This window comes from Lathyrus oleraceus, chromosome 4 (genome assembly GCF_024323335.1).
Source record: "Lathyrus oleraceus cultivar Zhongwan6 chromosome 4, CAAS_Psat_ZW6_1.0, whole genome shotgun sequence".
In the NCBI taxonomy this organism is placed as follows: domain Eukaryota; kingdom Viridiplantae; phylum Streptophyta; class Magnoliopsida; order Fabales; family Fabaceae; genus Lathyrus; species Lathyrus oleraceus.
The window spans coordinates 439,860,750-439,885,207 of NC_066582.1; the positions used below are offsets into that span (position 1 = coordinate 439,860,750).

The window sequence follows — 24,458 nt, forward strand, 5'->3', positions numbered from 1 at the left end:
ACACAGTAACCGGTATCACTGGCGTTCCTTCCTTCTGCTCCCTATTATGACTTTTGTCCCTTGTGGAGTCAGATTTTCCTGAGTTGAGATGTGCCTTTTGGATCCTCCTCAGATGTTTCAGATGATTGATATCTTTCACCCTTATACCGGTCTTAGATATTCTTTCTCCCTGAGCGTGTTGTTCTCTCACCCAGTAACTGGTGTTTTGATAACGTGTCTCTCTTTGAGTTTATTACCCAGTAACTGGTAATATCTCGTTGTTTCTTCCTCAACTGAGTCCTTTGTGGACATCCCCGTCTGAGTCTGGATTTTTTATCCGATGTATCCTTTATGGATAGTTTTGTTGTATTGACATATTCCCCAATACATGCATCTTAGCGTCAGCTCGAGTCTTTCCATCGATTTATTTTCGTGGAATCCCTTCATTTCTCCCAGCAAGTTTTCAAGTCGTGATCTGCTCACGCATTTTTACCTTATTTCCGTCAGAGTCTCTGTCTCCCTAGTGAGTGTGTTACTCCTATGGATCTTCAGTGCCTCCCGATTTATTTTCCTTTGTGGTAATTATTCACCATGAAGATTTTGTTTTTGCATGCATACATTTGCATCATGAGGTCTCTTAGGGACCAAAATTCGTCTCTTTATTGTTATTTAACCTCATTCTATCTCGTCGAGACGAAGATTTTAACCTTCATTTCTCCGGCTAGAACAACCTTAAATAGGGGCATCTGTAAGACCCTAATTTTGACCCTAAGATCCCTCATGGCATCATGTTATTGCACAAGTGCATTGCCTTAAGGATCATAGAATATTTGGCTCCTTAACCCTAGGGTTGGGACTTGTTTGAGTGTTTTGAGATCACCAAGCATGCTTGTATTGTATGTTATTTTATTTCTTATTTGATTACTAACCAAAAGCACAAAAATATGTCACTAACTCTTTTTGTTTTGAAGCTCAAGTGGTCATGTGCTCCATAATGCTCCTAGGAGGTTCCTAAGCCCAATGCAATTGTCCACAAAGTTCCTAATCATCATATATGTCTCCCAAGTATCTCAATTTGCCAATTTGATCAAGATAACCAAAAGGGCTTGCAGATTGTTTCCCAAGGAAACCCTAATTTCACTATGCTTTAATTGTGCCTTACCCATGAAGCAATCTCAACCTCTGATCAAATTTAATCAAGGGAAGTTCTTTCATTTATCATTTTATGCATATATGATCCTATTTGAGTCCCCTCAATCATTTATTCATCAAGATTGGAAGTTTGACTTTGAAAAGTTGACCAATCAAGTCATCTGACTAAGCTGAGATTCAATGAGCTATAATTTTTGATGTGTTTGTCAAATGAAGATGACCCCAAAAGCAAAAATGTTCCTAAGAACCATATGAATAACTTTCATGTTCATCAAAAATTCCATTTGAAGCTTGGAAGGTCATCATTAATTTCAAAACATTATAGGTCATTTTGACTGAAACCCTAATTTTGGTCAACTTGCCAAGGGCATAACTTCCTTAATTTTTATGATTTTGAGGTGAGACTGAAGGAATTGGAAATATTTAGATGTCTTATTAAAATTTTATGTTGGACAAAACTTCATAATCCTAAAATAAATACATGTGATATTGCAAAACATTATAGGTCATCTTGGACCTAATTCATTGAATTTAAAAAAGTACCCAACTTCAAATGCCCATAACTTTGTCATATAAAATCTAAATGATGAAAACTTTGAGTCTAAATTTACTATATTGAAAAGATATACAACTTTGATGTTGGAGGTTTTTTTCATTTGAAGCTATTATCATGAGAACATATGGGTTTGATCAAGCATACTTTTGGTGAACTTTTTCAAAATGATTTGAATATGTTTTATACTTGAATTTTCCAAGCCAGTTTTGATCAATTTGCACATGTCAAATGGTTTTTTTTCCCAACATGACTTTTATTCCTCATTTGAAAATCTTTCCAACCATTAATCACAATAGTCATTTGGATATACCATTTTTGAGTTTCGAATATCTTTTCATTTATGTGCATTCTTGATATTTTATGTTGAAACTTGAAATGCAAGTCCTTTCCATCCAACGTACACGACCACATGCCTTCTATGTGATCTCAGCAAGCTTCTTCATCCATCCATGGGCCTCTCACACGTCCACAAAGGCCCATGCATTCAAAAGTTCAATTCTCATGCACATGAGCAAAGTGTGAACTCAGCTGCGTTCACCTATAAATAAGGGCCTCATGAGCTTCATTTCATAACCTTTTGGAGATCCCACATGCTGCAGAACTGAGATCATAACCCTCACCAAAGGAATTGAAGGTGAGAAAAACAAGAAAGGGGGGGTTTGAATTGTTTGAAAAATAAGCGCTTTTGCAAAATGAAATCACACAATGATTTTATACTGGTTCGCTTATAACACAAAGCTACTCCAGTCCACCCGGCCAAGGTGATTTCGCCTTCAACAAGGACTTAATCCACTAATCTTGAAAGATTACAAACAACCCCTAAGAGAGAAGAAAATCTCTTAGTCCTCTCAAGTCTACAGACTACAAAGAGTCACTTGAGGAAATCAAATAAAAATTAGATACAAGATGTGTAATCTAGAGTGCTTCTAAGAAAGCAAATATTACAAACTTAAGAACAAATTTTTCACTTGATAAGCAAAAGCTTAGTGAAAATCTTTGAAGAACAAAGATGTTTTTCTTGAGCGTGATATAATTTCAGTATAGTTTTGGCTAGTGATTTGTTACTACTGAAAGTTGATTTCTTCTCTATTTATATAGGAGTTGAAATAGAGTTGAAGTAGCGTTGAATCTGTTGGATATTGAGATGTAGTTACGCCATTCCATTAATAGCTTCTGCAGGAGACTTTTTCTCTTAGAAGTGACTACTTACCACAAGTAGTATCTTCTCTCTTGGAAGTGGAGATTAACGTCTCTTTCTAATTGAGGAAATCCATTTGCAGAACTTTAACTTGGCTTAAACGTTACTTCATCATGATTAACAATTCTGATTAGAGTCTTCGTGTATCTGGAGAATCTTGCTTCTGATGTTATTTCTTGAAAGTTCAGATGGCGCTGATAACTTCCAGAGTTTACAAAAGGCATTTGTTCAGAGTCAGAGCTTCTAGACTTTACTTCATGTTCAGATGCTTCTGATACTTTGCAGTTTTGTCCAGAGTCAGAGCTTCTTGAAACGAGATTCCACTTTAGATGCTTCTGATACTTGATAATTTGTATCTGATCTTGTTGTGCATCTGATGACATCATCAGATTTGTTTCTTCTTTCTTTAGAACCCTGCACACTTAGAAACTTTTCGTTAGGGTGCCATTTTTGGTTTCATCCTTTGTTATCATCAAAATCATGGAGTCTGTTGTAGAACACTTTTTGTTCTTACAATCTCCCCCTTTTTGATGATGACAAAACAAATAAAAATTATCAGATGAAACATGAAAAATATTAGATCAGATAGACAAAAGCTCCCCCTGAGTTAGTACTAGGGAGTTCAGAAGTTCTTACCAGAGCTTTCCAAGTAATTAGGTTTCTGAAAATTTTCTGTAAATGCTTAAATTTTATGTTAGATAAAATTATTTAAACAATTGTTGCAGAGTGCTTTAAGGTTTTAGACATAATTTTCATCAGAGCTATTTAATAATTTCTCCCCCTTTTTGGCATAATCAAAAAGGCATAAAAAATAAAAAGAATAATAAAGAGAAAAACACTTCATTAAAAAGCACAAAGGCAAACAACAGTCAAAAACATCAGATTCAAAGAAGAATATCAGAGCTAAAAAGAAGTTAGAAGCAAAAACACTAGGCAAGCAAACAAAATAAATCCTAAGTGCCTAAGGGTTCGGAGGTTGAGGAAGTCTCTGAAGCAACATGGCAAACATGTTCTGGATGTTTTCATTTAAAGCATCTTGTTTGTCCATCCTGGCCCGGAGCTCATTCTGATCTTGCTTGATCTCTTTCTGATCTTGCTTGATCTCTTTCAGAGTGTTAAGAATCAACGGGATCGCAGAAGAGGACTCCCCCTGAGTCAGAGCCTGCTGAGCTTCAGCTTCAGCAGCAGCTTGGGCTTCTGCATCTGCCTGAGCCTTGGCTTCAGCTTCCTGAATCCTTAGAAGTTCTGCTTCCTTTGCCAGTCGTTCTTCTTCTAACCTCTTTGCTTCTTCTTCAGCTTCTTTAGCCAATCTTTCCTCCTCTAATCTTCTGGCCTCAGCTTCTCTAGCCAGTCTCTCTTGGAGTCTTTCCTCAGAGTCTCTGATGTAGCCATTTCTGACTTGTTCAGAGATACTCTTCAGCCTATAAGACTCAGAGGTCATCCAACTAATGACTCTGTTCCAGTGTGTCCTAACAGATTTAGGATCATCACTAACTTCAGAGTTTTTAGCCAGAGACTTGATCTTCTGGACTGAAGCTTCTGCAACCTGTAAAATGGCCTCCTCAAGGGTAGGTATGGTAAGTTCAGGTTCAGGTTCAGGTGAATGAGGTGGAGAGTTTTGAGGGCTGAGATTTAGAGGTTGAGGTTCAGATTCTGCTTGAAGTTCAGAATCTGGGGATGAAGCATAGAGTGGGTTTACATCTAAGGGTTCGGATTCTGGTTCTGGGACAGCGGGAAGGATTGGTGGGGTGATATAAGGATCAGATGGTCGAATTACAAATGGTTGGGTTTCAGAGGGTGTGGTGGTTGTTTGTTGTGGTGGAAGTGAAGTTTGATTTTCAGAGGAGATGGTGGTTGTTTGTTGTGGAAGAGAAGTTCGGAGGGTGGAGGTTACTTCAGATTGTTTTTGAGTTTGTGGGGCGTATTTTCTAGCATAAATTTCAGCTATTGTTGGGGATTTTGGGTCAGAATGTTCTGTGGATGATGATGAAGAAACACTAAAGTATGGGGGTGTTTCTGGTTCAGAGGATGAGGAAGAGCTGTGGTGATATAGTTGATTAGGGTCAGAGGTTGTTGTGAAATTACGAGCAACTTTTAGAACAGGTGGAGGTTGAGAGGTTCTGATGGTTGAAGGAGGGATTTCAGAGGTTGTAAATAAGGGAGGTGTTGGGAGAGGAGTAGAAGAGGCCATCATAGGTATTACAGAAGTAACAGGAGGAATAGACTTACCAGAAGAAGAGATTTTCAGAGGAGCTGGAGCTTTGGTTCCAGAAGATTCTCCAAGTCTGGGTTTCTTTGCCTTCCTTGCTTCCTCAGCTATCTTCTTCTCAGAAAGACCTCTTTTGTATCTGACCAAATCTTCTTCTGAATCCAAAAGGTCTTCAATTCTGAAATCAGAAATATCAATACCTTCATCCAGCAGACGCTGAAGGTAGATAGCAATGGCATCTCTGGGTTCATTCTTGAAGAACCTTTCAAGGCCATGAGGCATCTTCCTCTGATCTTTTAGAGCTTCCCAGGACACATCCATAGTGGGCTTGACACTAATCTCTTTGATGATTCCCATGCTCTTCAGGTTTTTGGCATTCAGAGGCCTTCCAGTTTCTATAGCCAGATCATCCATCAGCTTGGCCTTTTCCAGCTGGTCAACCAATCCATGCTCAATGAAGACATCAGAAAGCAGTCTTCCCAGAGGGATGTAAGATCTTGGCTTCAAGCTGTTTCTGGAGTCTTTGACAGAATCCCTTAGATATTTGAAAAGAAGAACAGGGAGATTGATCTTGATACCTTTCTGAATGCAATATAAAATGAGTTTCTGATCAGCATTAATATAATCAGAGGAGTTGGAGGCTGGGCGATGGTGAATGGTTCCCAGAATTATTTTCAACCATACTCTCAGGTTCTGATGCAATTCCTTGTTCTTAGAGGGATTTCCCTCAGCGTTTGGCTTGAAGATAGTTGGATTGATAACCTCAGTGATGCGTTTTGACCTAGGAGGAATGTTGTAAATCCTCTTTCCTCCAGTAGTCTCCATGTTCAGCAAGGAAGCAATTGATGCTTCAGTGATGACAATCTTCACTCCCAGAACAAAAGAAACAATGAACTGGTCATTTGCATCAGCATGTCTCCAAAATTCTTTGACAAGAAGAGGGTAAATGGGACCATAAAGCCTGTTGAAGTAGTTCTCCCAACCTTGCTTGTGAAGATCTTCAGTAAGATCAACACCGTTTCTTCTCAAGTTCTCAAAATCTACCAGCGATTCACACAGTACATCCAAATTTTCAAAGGAGGTTGCAAGATGAATGTGGCGTTCACGTTCCAAAATGTGAGGTTCTTGATAAACGGGGGTTATAGAAACACCGGTGACGGTTGGAGTTGGAACAGTAGATGTTTGAGCGGTGGAAGTTGACTCCATTTGCTGTGAGTAGTTGAACAGTTGTTGTTGTTGGGCATCCATTGAAATGAAGAAGATGAAGATTTGAAGAAGTTGCAGAGAAAACTTCGAGAGAGGGTTTAGGGTTTAAGAGTGAGTGAGAGTGATAAGTGTGTGAAATGTGAGAAAAGTGTTTATATACCTAAGTAAACACATGCAAAACGACACCTCAGAAAAGCGTTAGACACAAAACTCAAAATGGCACGCTTGGGGGGAAAATTGATTACAGCTCATAAATGAATGTCTAATCCCACAGTTTGCACACTGCTCGAGGAAAACTCAAACGTCTGCCTTTTGAATTTCTTGACAGCTGTCTAGAAGTTCTAAAGTTTGACGCTTAGAGTTCCACGTGTTGATGTATCTGATCTTCAGGAATACCAAAGGATTGGTTTCTGAAGATTTCTAACTCAGATATCTTCTTAACTTGTAGAAGTATCAGAGTCAGAGGCAGAAGTGTATTTGTTTTTATCAGAGTCTCATTTTACATGTTCAGAGCCATATTTTACTCAGGGCAATTTTTAATGTTCAGATGTTCTAAGATAAAAAGAAATCTATCTTCAGCTAGAGGCTTAGTAAAGATATCTGCCCATTGATGTTCTGTATCAATGAACTTCAGCGTTACTATTCCTTTCTGAACATAGTCTCTAATAAAATGATGTTTAATTTCTATGTGTTTGGCTCTGGAATGTAGAATAGGATTCTTACTTAAACAAATAGCAGCAGTATTATCACAAAAGATAGGAATGTTACTCTCAAATATCTGAAGATCTTCTAGCTGATGTTTCATCCAGAGCATCTGAGTTGTGCACAGTGATGCTGAGATATATTCTGCTTCTGCAGTTGATAGAGCAATAGTTGACTGTCTTTTGCTAGCCCAGGAGATCAAATTGTTTCCCAGAAGCTGGCAATTTCCAGATGTGCTTTTTCGTTCTATTCTATCTCCTGCATAATCTGCATCACAATAACCAGAAAGCCTATACTCTGATGTTTTCTCATACATCAGGCCCAGGTTAGGAGTTCCTTTCAGATACTTAAGAATTCTCTTAACAGCTGTTAAATGAGATTCTCTAGGATCTGATTGGAATCTGGCACAAAGACAGACGCTAAAGAGAATATCAGGACGAGTAGCAGTCAGATAGAGAAGAGAGCCTATCATACCTCGATAGAGCTTCTGACAAACCTTGTTGCTTACCTCTTCCTTTTCCAGAATGCAAGTTGGGTGCATAGGAGTTTTTGCAGAGTTGCATTCAGACATATCAAACTTCTTCAGAACGTCTTTAATGTACTTGCTTTGATGAATGTATGTGACTTCTGGAGTTTGATTAATTTGAATTCCCAGAAAGAACTTTAGTTCTTGCATTAAACTCATTTCAAATTCTGCCTGCATTAACTTAGAAAATTCTTGGCAAACAGAGATATTAGCAGAACCAAAAATAATGTCATCAACATAAATCTGGCATATCATGAGATCATTTTCATGATTTTTACAGAAGAGTGTAGAATCAACTTTCCCTCTGATAAAATTTTGTTCCAGAAGAAAATTGCTTAAGCGTTCATACCAAGCTCTGGGAGCTTGTTTAAGTCCATATAATGATTTCTTAAGTTTGAAAACATGTTCTGGAAAGTTTGAATTTTCAAAACCTGGAGGTTGATTGACATACACTTCTTCTGAAATATAACCATTTAGAAATGCACTCTTGACATCCATTTGGTATAATTTGATAGAGTGATTAATAGCAAAAGATACAAGAAGACGAATAGATTCTAACCTTGCGACTGGAGCAAAGGTTTCATTATAATCAATACCTTCTTGTTGACTATAACCTTGAGCTACCAGTCGTGCTTTGTTTCTGACAACTTCTCCTTTCTCGTTCAGCTTGTTTCTGAAAACCCATCTGGTTCCAATGACATGAGTGCCTCTGGGTTTAGGAACGAGATCCCAGACATCATTCTTGGAGAATTGATCTAACTCTTCTTGCATAGCTGCCACCCAATCGTTATCTTGAAGAGCTTCATCACAGGACGTAGGCTCAATCAGAGACACTAGTCCCAGAGGAATATCTTCAGAGGTTCTGAAGGTAGATCTGGTTCTAACAGGTTCATCTTTGTTTCCCAAAATCAAATCTTCAGATACGTTAATACGACTTTTAACTTTCCTTGGAATGTCTGGAGATTTAATTTCTTCAGAGTCTGGAGTGACAGTTGCTTCTGGAGTTTTCTCAGATTCTACCAGAGTGATCTCTAAATCTGCAAACTTTTCAACTAGCTTTGACTTTTCAGGGTCAAGCTTATCATTAAATCTAACATGAATTGATTCCTCCACAATTTTGGTTTCTGTGTTGTATACTCTATAGCCTTTAGAGCGTTCTGAGTATCCTAACATAATACCTTTCTGTGCTTTGGAATCAAACTTGTTCAGATGTTCTTTAGTATTTAATATAAAACAAATGCATCCAAAAGGATGAAAATAAGAAATGTTGGGTTTTCTTCCCTTACACAGTTCATAGGGAGTCTTTTCCAGAATAGGTCTAATAGAGATTCTATTCTGAATATAACACGCTGTGTTTACAGCTTCTGCCCAAAAGTGCTTTGCTACATTTGTTTCATTGATCATGGTTCTGGCCATTTCTTGGAGTGTCCTATTCTTCCTCTCTACAACTCCATTTTGTTGTGGAGTTCTAGGGCAGGAGAAATCATGGGATATTCCATTAGAATCAAATAATTCTTCAAAATCTTTATTTTCAAATTCTCCACCATGATCACTTCTGACTCTAACAATTTTAGAGTCAAATTCTTTTTGCACTTTAGAACAGAAACTGGTGAATACAGAGTGAGACTCACTCTTGTGCTTTAGGAATTTTACCCATGTCCAGCGGCTGTAATCATCAACGATTACTAGTCCATACTTCTTTCCATTGACTGATGCTGTTTTCACAGGACCAAATAAGTCAATGTGAAGAAGCTCCAGAGGCTTGGAGGTAGAAACAACATTTTTCTTTTTAAAAGATGTTTTTGAAAACTTTCCTTTCTGACAAGCTTCACACAGAGCATCTGAAGAAAACTTCAGTTTAGGTAAGCCTCTGACTAACTCAAGTTTAGTTAGCTGAGAAAGTTTTCTCATGCTAATGTGGCCTAAGCGTCTATGCCATACCCATTGCTCTTCGTGAACTGACATTAAACATTTAACATTTTGATCTTTTAAATCAGAAAGATTTATTTTATAAATGTTGTTTTTCCTCTTGCCTGTGAAAAGGACAGAGCCATCGTTCTGACTAATGACTTTACACGTTTTTTGATTAAAGATTACATCATAACCGTTATCACTTAATTGACTTATGGATAACAAGTTATGCATTAATCCTTCTACATAAAGAACATCAGATATAGAGGGAAGAGTACCATTACCAATAGTTCCGGAGCCTCTGATCCTTCCTTTCTGATCTCCTCCGAAGCCTACAAATCCAGCGTCTTTAAGTTCCAGGCTTTGGAACATAGACTTTCTTCCCGTCATATGTCGCGAGCATCCAGAGTCCAGGTACCATGACTGGTGTCTGAACTTTGCTGCATAGGATATCTGCAACATAGATAATCTTATCTTTCGGTACCCAGAATCTCTTGGGTCCTTTTAGATTAGTCTTCCCAGAGTTTCTTACAACTTTGGGTCTTCTAGCATTTTTAAATTTGTGTTCCTGTGTGTGTGTGTAGTGATATGAAAAAGGCGATATGATTTGGTTACTGGTAGAGGTTTTATTTTCCTCAGAATCATACCCAATTCCCCTTTTATTATTCTGACTTACTCCATAAATCATGGATGCCATAATACTCCTATCTATCCCATTCTTCAGAAATTGTTGAAAGGCTTATTCATATTTATAAATAATTTCATTTGAAGTTTGTGGTGCTTGAGACAACGTTTCTTCTAATTCTAAGCTTTTTGTTTTAGCTCCATCTCTTTCTATCGTTAGAGATCTGATAGTATCATCTCGTGCTAGAATTGTTGTCTCAAGTCTACTACATACTTCAGATTTTGCTTTAAGAAGGCCTTTAATGTCTTTAACTTTTTGTTTTAATTTCTGAAGAGAGGTAAGAGTTTCTGATAAACATGATTCTAAGTCAGATCTAGAAAGTTCAGAAAATACCTCTTCAGATTCTTCATCTGAGCTGCTGGATGTGGTAGCCATAAGAGCTACGTTGGCCTGTTCATCAGATTCAGATTCTGATGATTCGGATTCACTATCGTCCCAGGTGGCCATTAATCCTTTCTTTGTTCTGAAGGTATTCTTCTTGAAGCTTTCTTTTCTAGGGTTGTCTTTCTTCAGCTTGGGGCATTCATTTCTGTAATGACCTGTTTCTTTACATTCAAAACAGGTAATATCTTTATTAGGTTTACCTTTTGAAGTTGACTCTGATCTATCCCCTCTGGGTCTTGATCTTCTGAAGTTGTTGTTGTTCCTTCTTTTCCAGAGTTGCTTAACTCTTCTGGTTAGTAAGGACAGTTCTTCTTCATCATCAGAGTCTTCAGGTTCAGAGTCGTCAGTATCTGCAGTTTCTGCCTGGAGAGCTTTGGTTCTGTCTGACTTCCGTCTTTCAGGTCTGGACTTCAGCGCCACTGACTTGTTCCTTTTCTGAGGCTCATCCTCCTCTAGTTCTATCTCATGGCTTCTGAGAGAACTAACAAGTTCTTCAAGGCTGATATTGTTCAGATCCTTTGATAACTTCAGAGCAGTAACCATTGGTCTCCATTTCTTTGGCAGACTTCTGACTATCTTCTTAACATGATCTGCAGTCGTGTATCCTTTGTCTAGCACTTTAAGACCTGCAATAAGAGTTTGAAATCTGGAAAACATAGCTTCTATAGCTTCATCATCTTCCATCTTGAAGGCTTCATATTTCTGGATCAACGCCAGAGCCTTCGTCTCCTTGACTTGGGAGTTTCCTTCATGGGTCATCCTCAGAGAGTCAAGTATATCTTTAGCCGTCTCTCTGTTGGTGATCTTTTCGTATTCGTTGTATGATATAGCATTTAGAAGTATTGTTCTGGCCTTGTGGTGATTCTTGAAAACACGTTTCTGATCTTCTGACATTTTGCTTCTGGGAACTTCAGCTCCATTTAAGGTTGGAGGTTTGTATCCATCTGTGACAATGTCCCAGAGGTCAGCATCATAACCCAGAAAGAAACTTTCGATTCTATCTTTCCAGTAATCAAACTTTTCTCCATCAAAAACAGGAGGCTTGGCATTGTAAGAATCTTTCTCATTTGAGTGGGCCATTGTTTTTCTCGTACTGGATCTCTCTACACGGTTAAGTGTTTGATTAGAAAATCAATAACAGAGCCGGAGCTCTGATACCAATTGAAGGTGAGAAAAACAAGAAAGGGGGGGTTTGAATTGTTTGAAAAATAAGCGCTTTTGCAAAATGAAATCACACAATGATTTTATACTGGTTCGCTTATAACACAAAGCTACTCCAGTCCACCCGGCCAAGGTGATTTCGCCTTCAACAAGGACTTAATCCACTAATCTTGAAAGATTACAAACAACCCCTAAGAGAGAAGAAAATCTCTTAGTCCTCTCAAGTCTACAGACTACAAAGAGTCACTTGAGGAAATCAAATAAAAATTAGATACAAGATGTGTAATCTAGAGTGCTTCTAAGAAAGCAAATATTACAAACTTAAGAACAAATTTTTCACTTGATAAGCAAAAGCTTAGTGAAAATCTTTGAAGAACAAAGATGTTTTTCTTGAGCGTGATATAATTTCAGTATAGTTTTGGCTAGTGATTTGTTACTACTGAAAGTTGATTTCTTCTCTATTTATATAGGAGTTGAAATAGAGTTGAAGTAGCGTTGAATCTGTTGGATATTGAGATGTAGTTACGCCATTCCATTAATAGCTTCTGCAGGAGACTTTTTCTCTTAGAAGTGACTACTTACCACAAGTAGTATCTTCTCTCTTGGAAGTGGAGATTAACGTCTCTTTCTAATTGAGGAAATCCATTTGCAGAACTTTAACTTGGCTTAAACGTTACTTCATCATGATTAACAATTCTGATTAGAGTCTTCGTGTATCTGGAGAATCTTGCTTCTGATGTTATTTCTTGAAAGTTCAGATGGCGCTGATAACTTCCAGAGTTTACAGAAGGCATTTGTTCAGAGTCAGAGCTTCTAGACTTTACTTCATGTTCAGATGCTTCTGATACTTTGCAGTTTTGTCCAGAGTCAGAGCTTCTTGAAACGAGATTCCACTTTAGATGCTTCTGATACTTGATAATTTGTATCTGATCTTGTTGTGCATCTGATGACATCATCAGATTTGTTTCTTCTTTCTTTAGAACCCTGCACACTTAGAAACTTTTCGTTAGGGTGCCATTTTTGGTTTCATCCTTTGTTATCATCAAAATCATGGAGTCTGTTGTAGAACACTTTTTGTTCTTACAGGAATCACTAACTTTTTTTTCACATTTTCGAGCTTGAAATTCAGCAACATTAGTTGAATTTCAAAGCCAGATTCCTTAGCTAATCATCTCCCCTACATTCAGAGATCAAAGAGGAGCAAAGAGCTTGGAGAATTCGTGGCTAGAAACTCATCATTTTGAAGGTATCAACTCAAACTGTTTGGATCTAAAACTCTTAATTCAATGTAGTTTTCTTGTGTTTTGGTGGTTCTCAGAAGTCCTCATACTTGAGGCAAGCCTTTGGTGCATTCAATTTTCCATTTCATGAACAATCCGTGTGGACACCATGATTTTCTCCTTCATCTTTCTCTCAATATAGGAAGAATGAAGGAAATCCAATGGTACAGTGATGATCTACATCACACGAGCTTCATTTCCATGTCCTTGTTTTTCATTTTCGTTGAGGTTTATTTTCCTGCAAATCTGGTCGGAGTTTGTGTGGTTGATCAGAGAAGATGATGGTTTCCACCACCACACCACCACGTGTTATGATCCCAACCTTTGTATCTCCCTCTCACGATCTAATCGTGTGCGTCCGTTTTAATTACTTCTTTTAATTCTTTATGTTGCGTTGTTGACTTAAGTGTATCGTGTGTCCTCAGATCCAAGTCGTACACCATTGCCACGTCAATTAATGAAGTGGATCTAGTGGCTCAATATTTTTCGCTTATTTCATTTTCTTTTTATTTCTTGTTAATTCATTCTATTTTCAATAATTCATTAAAAATCCATTTGAGGTCAGAAAAATGTGAGACCAGCTCTAAAATTTTTCTTAAAAAATCTAGTTTCATATTATGATTTTTAATTATTTTTGTGACTTCATTTGATATTTTTTATGAATTACTTGGTTTTTAATGATTTTAATTCATTTTAAAATACTTTCTGACTTTTAAAAAATACAAAAATATTTTCATAGCATATATGGATCATGATAAGTCAATGAAAAATAGTCGCAACAATTTCTTGTTTGTTTTGAGATTATTTGAGATTTTCATTCATATTATGCTATTTTTGGTTGTTTTTAATTGATCTTAATTACTTTCTGACTTTAAAAATTTGTGAGAAAATTAGTCAAAGTTTGTTTGACTATGTTGAACCTATGAGAATTTAATTGGACTCATTGAAGTTGTTTTGAATTGAATTTGAGGTTCAACTTTCTTTGTTTATTTTTTATTTGTATATTCTTTTAATGCAAAAAATACCAAAAAAATATTACTGACTTCTTGACTTGTTATATTGATTCTTCTTCTGTTTCGTGTTGATCAAGGTTGAATTGATTCAACTTTGATTAAATTCATTGGATCTTGTGGTTTGAAAATCCTTAAGGATCATCACCTAGAAAGATGAATGAATTTGATCAAGGATGAGTTATCCCTTGACCAATTAGGATTGGTTGTTGACTTCTTACTCCTCCCTTTCATCTTCATCCCTTTCTTTCCCTCAATGGCCAATGAGTTAAAGTCTTGAGGTTGGTCTTGACAAATAGAAGTTTAATCTTCTTTGATCCAAACCAAACTTAACTTGATCCATGATCAAGTGAGTTATTTTGTGTCAAAGATTGGTTACTTCTTGGTCAAGCAAATAACCAAAAGTCAATACAAGGCCCTTCCCCTTTTGTTTGGCATGTCAAGTTTATGGAGCTTGGCTTACTAGTCATGACCTCTAACTTGTGTTCTTTGCCTATATTCTTATTGACCGGCCTCAGATAGGTGTGGCTACTACATTAGTCCACTTACGATTGCTTAACATAGCGCTTCATTATCTTATGACAAGCTAACATAACTCTACTAACTACTAACTTTAATTTGAGCTTTTAAATTCTTGTCATTTACTTTTAATGTCATTTATTTCTTGTTCATTATTCATCTTGATTTTCATCTTTGCTCACTTGAGCATATATTTTATGTTTATGTCATTTTTCTTTTGCTCATTTGAGCCTATTATTGTATATATATATATATATTGTTATTTTGTGTTATTTGTGTTTGTTTTGATGTGAACCAAAAATACAAAAGGAGAAAGGATTTAGAATTAGGATTTACCCATGCTTAAAGGAGTTCAAGAGCAACTAGGCCTCATGCCTTTAGAATGCAAAATTTGTTGAAGAGCAACTAGGCCTCATGCCTTTAGAATTCAAAAACTCAAAGTTGATCTCAAAGGACTTCTCCTCAAACTTATTCTTTGTCCATTCCCTTTATTATGTTGTGAGCTTTTTGATGTGTGCTTTTGTGTGATAGGAACCTCATCTTAAGATTGTGAAAAGAGGACAATTGTCATGAGTAGCCAAGTTAAGAGCCAAGCCAAATGGAGATCCTAGGAGCTTGAGTTCAATTATTGATTGCTTATTTTGTATGCTAAATCCAAAGGAAAGGAGCATCTTGAGTCATCTCTATGACTCCAAGAAAAGGAACTCCAAGGGTTATCTCTCCCCTTTTATCTTTGTATGCTTTAGGAATAACCCTTCTCTCTTGTCCCCACTCCAACCAAACCAAAAAATCATTTTCAAAACTTTGACTTTATTTCAAATTAGAAACCTAGGCCTTAGGACTTTGACTTTTCAAAACCATTTTCATAAATACTCATTGTAAATAAACTTTAATCCAACTTTGACCTCATTTTGTAAATAAATCTAACTTGCAAATATAACCCATTTCAAGTTGTTTTTGTGGTTCCAATGGCCACTTGTTAAAACCTTTTCAAAAATATTAGTCATAGGTTTGAGTTATCGTAGTGGTTGATGTAAATCTCACCTCATCCTTAGTGTTGGATTATAAGCCTTCCATGCTTATTATAGGGTTAACCCCTCACTAGCATGTTGAAGCCTTCCTCACATGGTGGATTTTTGGTTTAGGTTGAGTTTTCTCCCTTTGATAACAAAAGACCTTAAGGCATTTGATTAAAATCAATTCACCAATCTTTGAGATTTTTTACCACGAACTACGAGGTTTTGATCCTCCTTTGTAATGGTACGTAGGCAATAGGTTCATCCATTCAAACAACAAAATTTGTAAATATAATCTATTCTTCTCTCATCCCTCCAATCTTTTGCACAAATCTTTTCTCAAAATACCAACCTACAACACATATTTGCAAAAAAGGTTCCCTTAGAGTACTAAGGATATTTTGGGTGCGTAAAACCTTCCCATTTCATAACCAACCCCCTTACCCAGATCTCTGACATTTTTATTAGTTTTTGATTTGAAAAACTTCTTACTTGGCTTTTGTTCGCTTTTTAGCCTTTCCTTTGGACAAATAAAAGTGCGGTGGCGACTCGAATTGTATGTTGACTTTTGGTTTAGTCAATAAACCTAAAGGTAACGAAAACCCTGCTACAACGCCCATGTAGCTTTGCATCATCATTTGGCCAATTTTGGAAAGTGGAAGTGGGTGTGCAAATATCACATGATTTGGCTATAAATACAACTCCATTTGCTCAGAATTAACACACACATTGTGCCAGCTTTGATCCCACGTTGAAAACCCTTCACTCTCATAGGATAAACCTGATAAATTCATTTGAATTTGAGCTTGAATCTCCATTGTTTTGGAATTTAATTCTCCAGGAATCCATTGCTTCTAAACCTTTCCATTCCTCTCCTGCAAGCAATTAGAGTGAGTCCAAGTGCAAGCAAGTTCAAGATCCATCAAGTTCAGAGATCCATTGAAGGTAATTTGCAGAAATTTTAAACTCTTCGATTCTCTCAATTTATTGCTCAATTCCATTGATTCTTTGGTTGTCTGAAGTCCTACCAATGTAGGCAAGAAGATTGAGTTGCTTTGAGGTCAATCGAAGCAACTCAGTTCATGTACCTCATTTTTCAATTCCACATATCTCTTAATATATTTGGAATTGGAGCAATTGGAGGTTAGATTCGAGCTCAGTGCCATTTTTTCTTCAAGATCATGTCCCTGTTTTTTATTTTGGTGATGGTTCATCTTGACCAGTCCGATGAAGCTCACCGGGGAAGATGATCGGAGCTCTGGCTCCGGCGATGATGTGTCTCACATCTGAACCATAGGATCCTCCTCTCATGTTTTAATCCTGAGCACTTGTTTTGATTACCATATGTACCACACGGTTGACTAAGGGCATTATTTTATTATTTTTAATTGAATAAATGCCATTTAAATTATGTTGATCATTTGTATTGACTTAATTGAGTTTGATTGTTTGTCGTTGGGCCTTAGTCAAGGTTGATTTGACTTTGTCAAGTTAATATCATTGGATTTAGGGGATTGATGGAATGTACATTCCAACTCCCAAAATGAATGAATGATATTAATTTGGTAAAAGTCCTCCTTTGACCAATTTGTGATCTCATTCATCCCATTCTTCTTCATCTAATTCCCCTTCTGCATTCATTCATTTCCATTTGGCCAATGACATTTCAAAGTCCTAATGCTAGTTGATTGAAAAATTGACATGAGTATGGATGAGATTAGGCTACACCTTTTGCATTTTTGTGTGTGTGTGGTATGTTTCATGAGCATAGTTCACAATACTATGTCTCCAACATGCATTAACACCAAAAGTCTATTGCCCGGCCTCAAATAGTTGTGACTTCTACATAAGTCCAATTACGATTGCTTAACATAGCGCTAAATTTGTGACACAAAAGACATAAGCATTCTAGTTAGTGAGATTGTAAGTCTCCCCTCTTTCATGGTATTGTGTGGAAACTTGGCCTTCTTTCCTTCCTTTGGAAGATGTTTTGGTTCAAGGATCCATGTTTGTGGCATGTGGGTTGAGTGTTCTCCAAAGAATGTCTTGAAATGAGAAGCAAAACAAAACTAACCTCTAACTTACTAACTATTGACTTTAAATTCCAAGTTTTTATTTTAATGCAATTTACTTTTTAGAACTTTATTTCATTTGCCATTGTACATATCATTCTAATTGTTTATGTTAATGCAATTTTCACTTTGTCCATTTGGACCATATTGTGTGATATATTTTGTTTGTGTTACTTTGTTTGTTTGTGTGGTATTTGACCATTAATGTACATAATAACAACAAAAACCCTAAAAACTTTTGTGTGGACCGTTGGCTTGATCTGTGGACCAATTGGACTTAGAACTTAGGCAACATTTCTTTGCTAATAGATTTGGCCAATGCCAAATTGTTGAAGAACCAAGTTCTCACAATTTGAAATTCATCTGATACATCTTTGAAGATCTCTCTAAGATTCATCTGCAACATTGATCATTTGCGAAGCTGTTATTTTGAACCTGTGACTTGTGGAATTCTTTTGTTGCATGGGCTATTTTGAAGAAGATCCTGAAGTGGATAAGCTTGGATTAGGCCATCTTTATTTGATTCCTTTGCTCTTCAAGATTGATATAATTGTGCATTTGTGTGTTGCTTGATTCTAAAAAGTCCAGGGGAATTCTTGGTTTCTATTGACATACTTGTCTATTGGATTGCTACCCATTTGGTCAGATCTTTTCAACTTTAAACTTTTAAAGTTTGTGCATAGGGTAGTCTCTTCATCTTCTCCCCATTTCTTTAATTTCAAAATCTCTCCCTCCATTTTCAAAACCTTCTTTGTGTGAACTACTTTTGTTCTAAACTTTGACCACTTTCAAAAAGATAGAAACTTTGGCCTTATGCCATTGCATTTTCAAACTTATTTTCTTAAATCAAACTTGTAAATAAACTTAACTATACTTGACTTAAACTTTCAAAAAGCCAAAAAGAACTAACTCATTCAAATCATTTTAGGCCTTTGTGCCTTTCAAACCTAATTTTGTTAAAATCAACACACTCATTTTTGAAGTTTATAGCACGAACTACGAGGTTTTGATCCCTCATTTTTATGTTGGTATGTAGGCACAAGACCGAAGGTCTTGTAAAACACAAAAAATAATCAATGAATTCTTTTCTCATCCCCCAATTGTATTTGTTTGTAAACATCACTTTGTACAAAATATATATGCACACAAAAAGGGCTCCCTAGGAGTAACTAGGACACTTTATGTGCTAACACCTTCCCTTTGTGTAACCAACCCCCTTACATGTGATCTCTGACTTTTATTAGTTTTTATTTGAAAACTTCTTACTATTTGGGTTTTGTTCGTACTTTTTTCCTTTTCCCTTGGAAACAATAAAAGCGCAGTGGCGACTCTTGTTAATTGATCTCTAGCTTGTCAATAGCTTGATGATCATGAATTTCCCGCTACACAACGCTTTTTTTGATGTAATGAAATATAAGTCTTTATTGTAAATGAGTATTAGCCCTTTGGGTCTTTAAATCAAATGCAAACCATTTTGGCACTTTTACCATATTGGCTCTAATTAACTTATATATAATTACTCGTTTCTTATTTTTATCTCTTGGAGTGTTGGCCTATACTTTTTCAATTATTTCCCATTTACTCTCAAGATTCTCTTGTCTTCATTAAGTTCCTGAATCTCATAGGAACCATTAGAAAACACTTGTAAAATTTGAAAAGGGCCTTCCCACTTGAGAGACCACTTCCCTAAGATCCCATCCTTTCGATCCATTGGAAGGACCACTTTCCAGACCAAGTCTTCAGGCGAAAATGTTTTGATTTTTACCTTCTTGTTATAAGAGTTCTCTACTCTCTTCTTATGTCGTTTTAATAACTCCAAAGAATTTAGTCTTTCTTCATCTAGATCAACTAATTCATCCAACATCATGTTCCAATATGACTCTGATGGAATTTCATGATGCCTTTAAATTCTTGTGGATTGTAGGTAAACTTCTACTAGTAAAATTGTATCATGACCGAAGGTCAATCGAAATAGGGTCGAATTTGTGGCTTCTTTGGGAGAAGTACGACATGCCCACAAAATCTGATCTAGAGTTTTGTGCCAATTTCTAGGCTTTTTCCCCACATGCTTCTTAATCAAAGTAATAATCACCTTATTAGCAGCTTCGACCTGTCCATTAGCCTGGGCATAATATGGCGTTGAAGTTAACAATTTGAAACCCATTTCTTTAGAAAATTCTTGCATCTTTCGACCAGTAAATATTGACCCTTGATCTGTTGTGACGGTCTCTGGGATGCCAAATCTATAAATAATATTTTTCTGGATAAAATCGATCATATCTTCCTGATTTACATTTGGTAAAGGTATAACTTTGATCCATTTCTTAAAATAATCAACGCCCACCAGGATATACCTCTGATTCTTAGATGATGGTGGTCGAATTTCCCTAATTAGATCCAAAGCCCAACCTCTAAATGGACAAGGCTTGATTATAGAGTGCAATTCGCTCGCAAGGACATGTTGTATGCCTGCGTGTACCTGACATTCTTGGCTTTCTTTTGCAAATTCGATGCAATCTTTCAACATGGTAGGCCAATACATCCCTTGGCGAAATAAGAGTCATTTCATCTTATGGCCAACTTGGTGTGCCACACATGCCTCACTATGGACAGTCGAAAGGGCTAAATATGCCTCTGATTCACTGAGGCACTTAGGCAAAACTCCCTTAGAAGACTTCTTAAACAACTCTAATTCCAAAAGAAAATAACTTAATGCTCGATACCTGGTTTTTCGATCAGCAGACGCCGTTGGATTCTGTAGATACTTTACTATTGGTTTCCTCAAATCTTCGTCTGTCAGATTGTCTATTGCCAATATTTTGAAGTTTCCTTCATCAACGTATCCCAACTTTGTCTTTTCTAAGTCTGATGGGGTTAATCTGGTTGATACAACTTTTCCTCTGACTTCGATGACTTTTTGCAATTTTTCTTTTGAAATTTTATACCCAGATGCAATTTGAGCCAAATCATTAGCCACTTGATTTTCCAATCGAGGTATATGTCGAATTTTAGCCACCTCGAATCTTTTTAGCAATCGAATGGCTATTATGAAATACATAACTAAATTCTCCTTAATACATTTGTATTATTTTGTGATATGTTTTATAACTAATTATGAGTCACCCATTATTTCAACTCGAGTTTCCCCCAATTCCAACAATATTTCAAGTCCGGCTATAAGGGTTTCATATTCAGCCTCATTGTTCAAGTAATGCCAACATTTGTGTAATCAAGTGCTTGTAATTTGAAACTTCATTTGATACATCTTTGAAGATCCCTTTGAGTTCATCTGCAACATGATCATTGTGAAGTTTTTATTTTGAACCTGTGACTTGTGGAATTCATCTTCTACATGGGATAATTTGAAGAAGATCATGGAGTGGCTAAGCTTGGATGCGGCTATCTTTATTTGATGCCTTGCTCTTCAATATTGATATAATTGTGCATTGTGTGTTGCTTGATTCAAAATGTCCAAGGGAATTTGGGTTTCTATAATACATTCTTGTCTATTGGATTGCTACCCATTGGTCAGATCTTTTGAACTCTTAACTTTTAATTTTGTGCATAGGATTAGTCTCTTCATCTCCTCCCCATTTCTTTAATTTCAAAATCTCTCCCTCCTTTTAAAAATCTTCTTTGTTTGAACTAGTTTTGTTCTAAACTTTGACCACTTTACAAACTAGAAACTTTGGCCTCATGCCATTGCATTTTCAAACTTCTTTTTTTGAATCAAACTTGTAAATAAACTTAATTATACTTGACCTAAACTTTCAAAGGGCCAAAAAGAACTAACCTATTCAAACCATTTTTAGGCCTTTGTGCCTTTCAAACTTAACTTTTGTTAAAAGCAATGTATTCACTTTGAAATTTGTATCACGAACTATGAGGTATTGATCCCTCATTTTTATATTGGTACGTAGGCACAAGTCTGAAGGTCTTGTCAAACACAAAAATATAATTAATGAATTCTTTTCTCATCCCTCCATTCTATTTGTTTGTAAACATCACTTTGTACAAAATACATATGCACACAAAAAAGGGCTCCCTAGGAGTACCTAGGACACTTTGGATGCTAATACCTTCCCTTTGTGTAACCAACCCCCTTACCTATAATCTCTGACATTTTATTAGTTTTGATTTGAAAACTTCTTACTTTTGGGTTTTGTTTGTACTTTTCCCTTATTCCCTTGGAAATGATAAAAGTGCGGTGGTGACTCTTGTTATTTGATGTCTAGCTTATCCATAGCTTGATGATCATGAATTTACCGCTACAATAACCTGCTAACTCTTTAGGGAGTTCACAATCTTCTTCACTTTCTTCTCCGGCTTGGTAGATTGGATTATCAAAGTTATAATGAGCGATAGCAGAATCGTTATCAATAGAATCTAGGGTGGATGTGGATCTGCATTAATGATGTTTTTATGTTTTTTAGGAAGTGCGCGATGAAAAGAAAACATTGCCATTTTTAAAAGAAAAACAAAATAAAGACATAGCAAAATATTTGAATGCAAAACATCTTTATTTAATGATAAAAATTTGAAATAAAAACATGGTGGCCCTAAATGATTCACCACGCATTGGGCAAAGCGTATAAACTCTTGCATGATAAAGAAAACAAAACAAAAATTTACTGCTGATTGAGTGCGACTTGGATGATATCCTTAAAAGTCCAGTTGCCGAGCTCCTCTTCTGGAACACTTGGGTGGATCCAATTGTCAATGTCATAATCACTATTGACATCGCCATCAACAACATTGGCTTGACCATCCTCTATAAAACCAACACTTGAAAACTTCACTGGAGTGGAAGCATTTAGAGCTCTGGGAGCTGAACCTTGACTGTCGGGATTGAAACTGAGACCAAACTTGTCGAATTTTGGATGGAGATCCAATACACGACCCCAACCTTCGGGTGACCAGCTTCAACAACAACTCTAGCCTCCTTCAGAGATGACATGGGAATTGTAGGCTTCTTTTCCTCAGGACTAGGAGTCTTGATCACTTGAACAACTTCGAAAGCCTGGAAAGGAGTCTCATGAAACTCTCCTTCAACCTCCACATATCGGAAAAACGCTAGATGACTAACCTTATATTCCTCTTCACCACAAATAGTAATCACCTTACCACCTACTGGGAACTTTATCTTCTGATATAGCGTAGACGTTACATCCCCTGCTCTATGAATCCAGGGTCGACCAAGTAAACAACAATAAACAGGTTGTATATCCATGACAAATAACGTTGTATCAAAAACCTGAGGCCCAAACTGTACAGGTAAATGCTCTTCACAAAACACTACTCTTCGGGATCCATCAAAAGCCCTGACTATCAAGTCACTCGGGCGTAATTTAACACTCGTATAATCTATCTTCATCCAAGCCGACTTTGGTAGCACATTCAGAGATGATCGAATGTCCACCAACGCACGGGATAAAGTAGTACCTTTACATTCCATGAAAATGTGTGGAGCTTTATTATGATTTCCCCCTTCATGCGGGAGATCAAAATCTGTGAAACCCATACCATTATCCGCTGATATGCTAGCCATAACCCCTTCTAACTGATTAACAGTAATATCTTGAGGAACAAAAGCAGAACTTAACAACTTTACAAGAGTATTTCTATGAGTCTTAGAACATAATAGTAAGGACAAAATTGAAATCTTGGATGGCGTCTAACTTAACTGATCCACCACTATATAATCACTATTTCTGATAATTCACAACAACTCTTCAACTTCCTGGGAGGAGGAAGCACCAGGCACTACACTTTGCTAAAGAATATTAATCTGCACAGGTTCTTAATTATCAGACATCACTTGTTTACCCTTATCTTTCGCCAAGGCATCAGCATTATCTTGAGTACTTGGTGAAGGGAAAACCCTACCGCTTCTTGTAATTCTACCTGTACCAGCAAGATTACCAACATTCAAACTATCATCCACACACGACTTCTCTTTAGAAGGCTCATCCTCTTGCTTCACCCCATGATAGTAAACATCGGAACCATAATGCCATGGCACAACCCTCTCACTGGAGTAGGAAATAGGACCAGTAAAAGTGATAGTCAAAGGAGTTGGTCTAGTTGGAGCTGGAATATTAATCGAAGTATATGGGATATAGATCAATGCAACATCTGTCTCTTCAATCTTCTTATCTTTCACAATCCTGTCAAACTTTAAAAACCCTTCGGTAATCAAACTCTGAGTTCCTGCTTTCAGATCATCACAACCTTCTGGTTGACTCTTGCATTTACAACATTTGGGAAAACATTCAGGATAAACATCATTCTTAATTAAATACTCTTTGACAAATGGCAATGAATGAGTCACCAAATTCACATCCATGATCAAATTCAAAGTTTCACCATCTTCAATGGCATTAACAGCCGATCCATTATGAGCAGGCATCAGATTCTAGATAACATTGGGTCCATTATCTGGAGTGAACTGGATGAATTTTGAATCCAACAAATTATGTACTGCATACTTAAGCGCCAAAAAATTTTCCACATCATGACCCACACCACTAGAATGAAATTCGTATCGAGCATTAGGATGGTAATTTGTAGGAAGCCTCTCAGAAGGAGCTGGCATATTCCGTAGATTAGACAACTTGAGTTGAAGTAGATGATGTATAACTTGGGAATAAGACATAGGAATAGGATCAAACACCTTTTCAGGTCTGGGTTGTCTCGGCTGATTGTAGTTACAGTGATGAGCATTCTGTTGCCGCTGATACTGGGGTTGTTGTTGTGGTTGAGGAGCTGCAGCGGCCGATATAGTCACAACATTCACTTGTTGTTGTTATGAAGTTCTTCCTCGAACCCTCTGAGAGTACATAGAACTAGACTCACCCTCTTTCTTCTTAGGTGTCGCGGAGAGAAAACTCTG

General features: G+C 36.9%; 1 protein-coding gene across 1 annotated transcript; it reads right to left on the minus strand.

Annotated features, from left to right (window-relative positions):
- Positions 1-22,379: 22,379 nt before the first annotated feature.
- Positions 22,380-23,975, minus strand: LOC127137890 (uncharacterized). The gene is made up of 2 exons (XM_051064298.1): positions 23,393-23,975; positions 22,380-23,143 (listed from the first exon to the last, which is right to left on the minus strand). The coding sequence occupies exons 1-2, from the start codon at positions 23,973-23,975 to the stop codon at positions 22,380-22,382; spliced, it is 1,347 nt and encodes a 448-aa protein (XP_050920255.1).
- Between the last annotated feature and the right edge of the window lie 483 nt (positions 23,976-24,458).

Coding starts and splice junctions, on each gene's coding strand:
- LOC127137890 (XM_051064298.1), bottom strand. CDS start 23,975: ATGCCTGCTCATAATGGATCGGCTGTTAATGCCATTGAAGATGGTGAA. Junction 23,144..23,392: donor TGCCTTGGCGAAAGATAAGG/GTAAACAAGTGA, acceptor TTGTTCCTCAAG/ATATTACTGTTAATCAGTTA.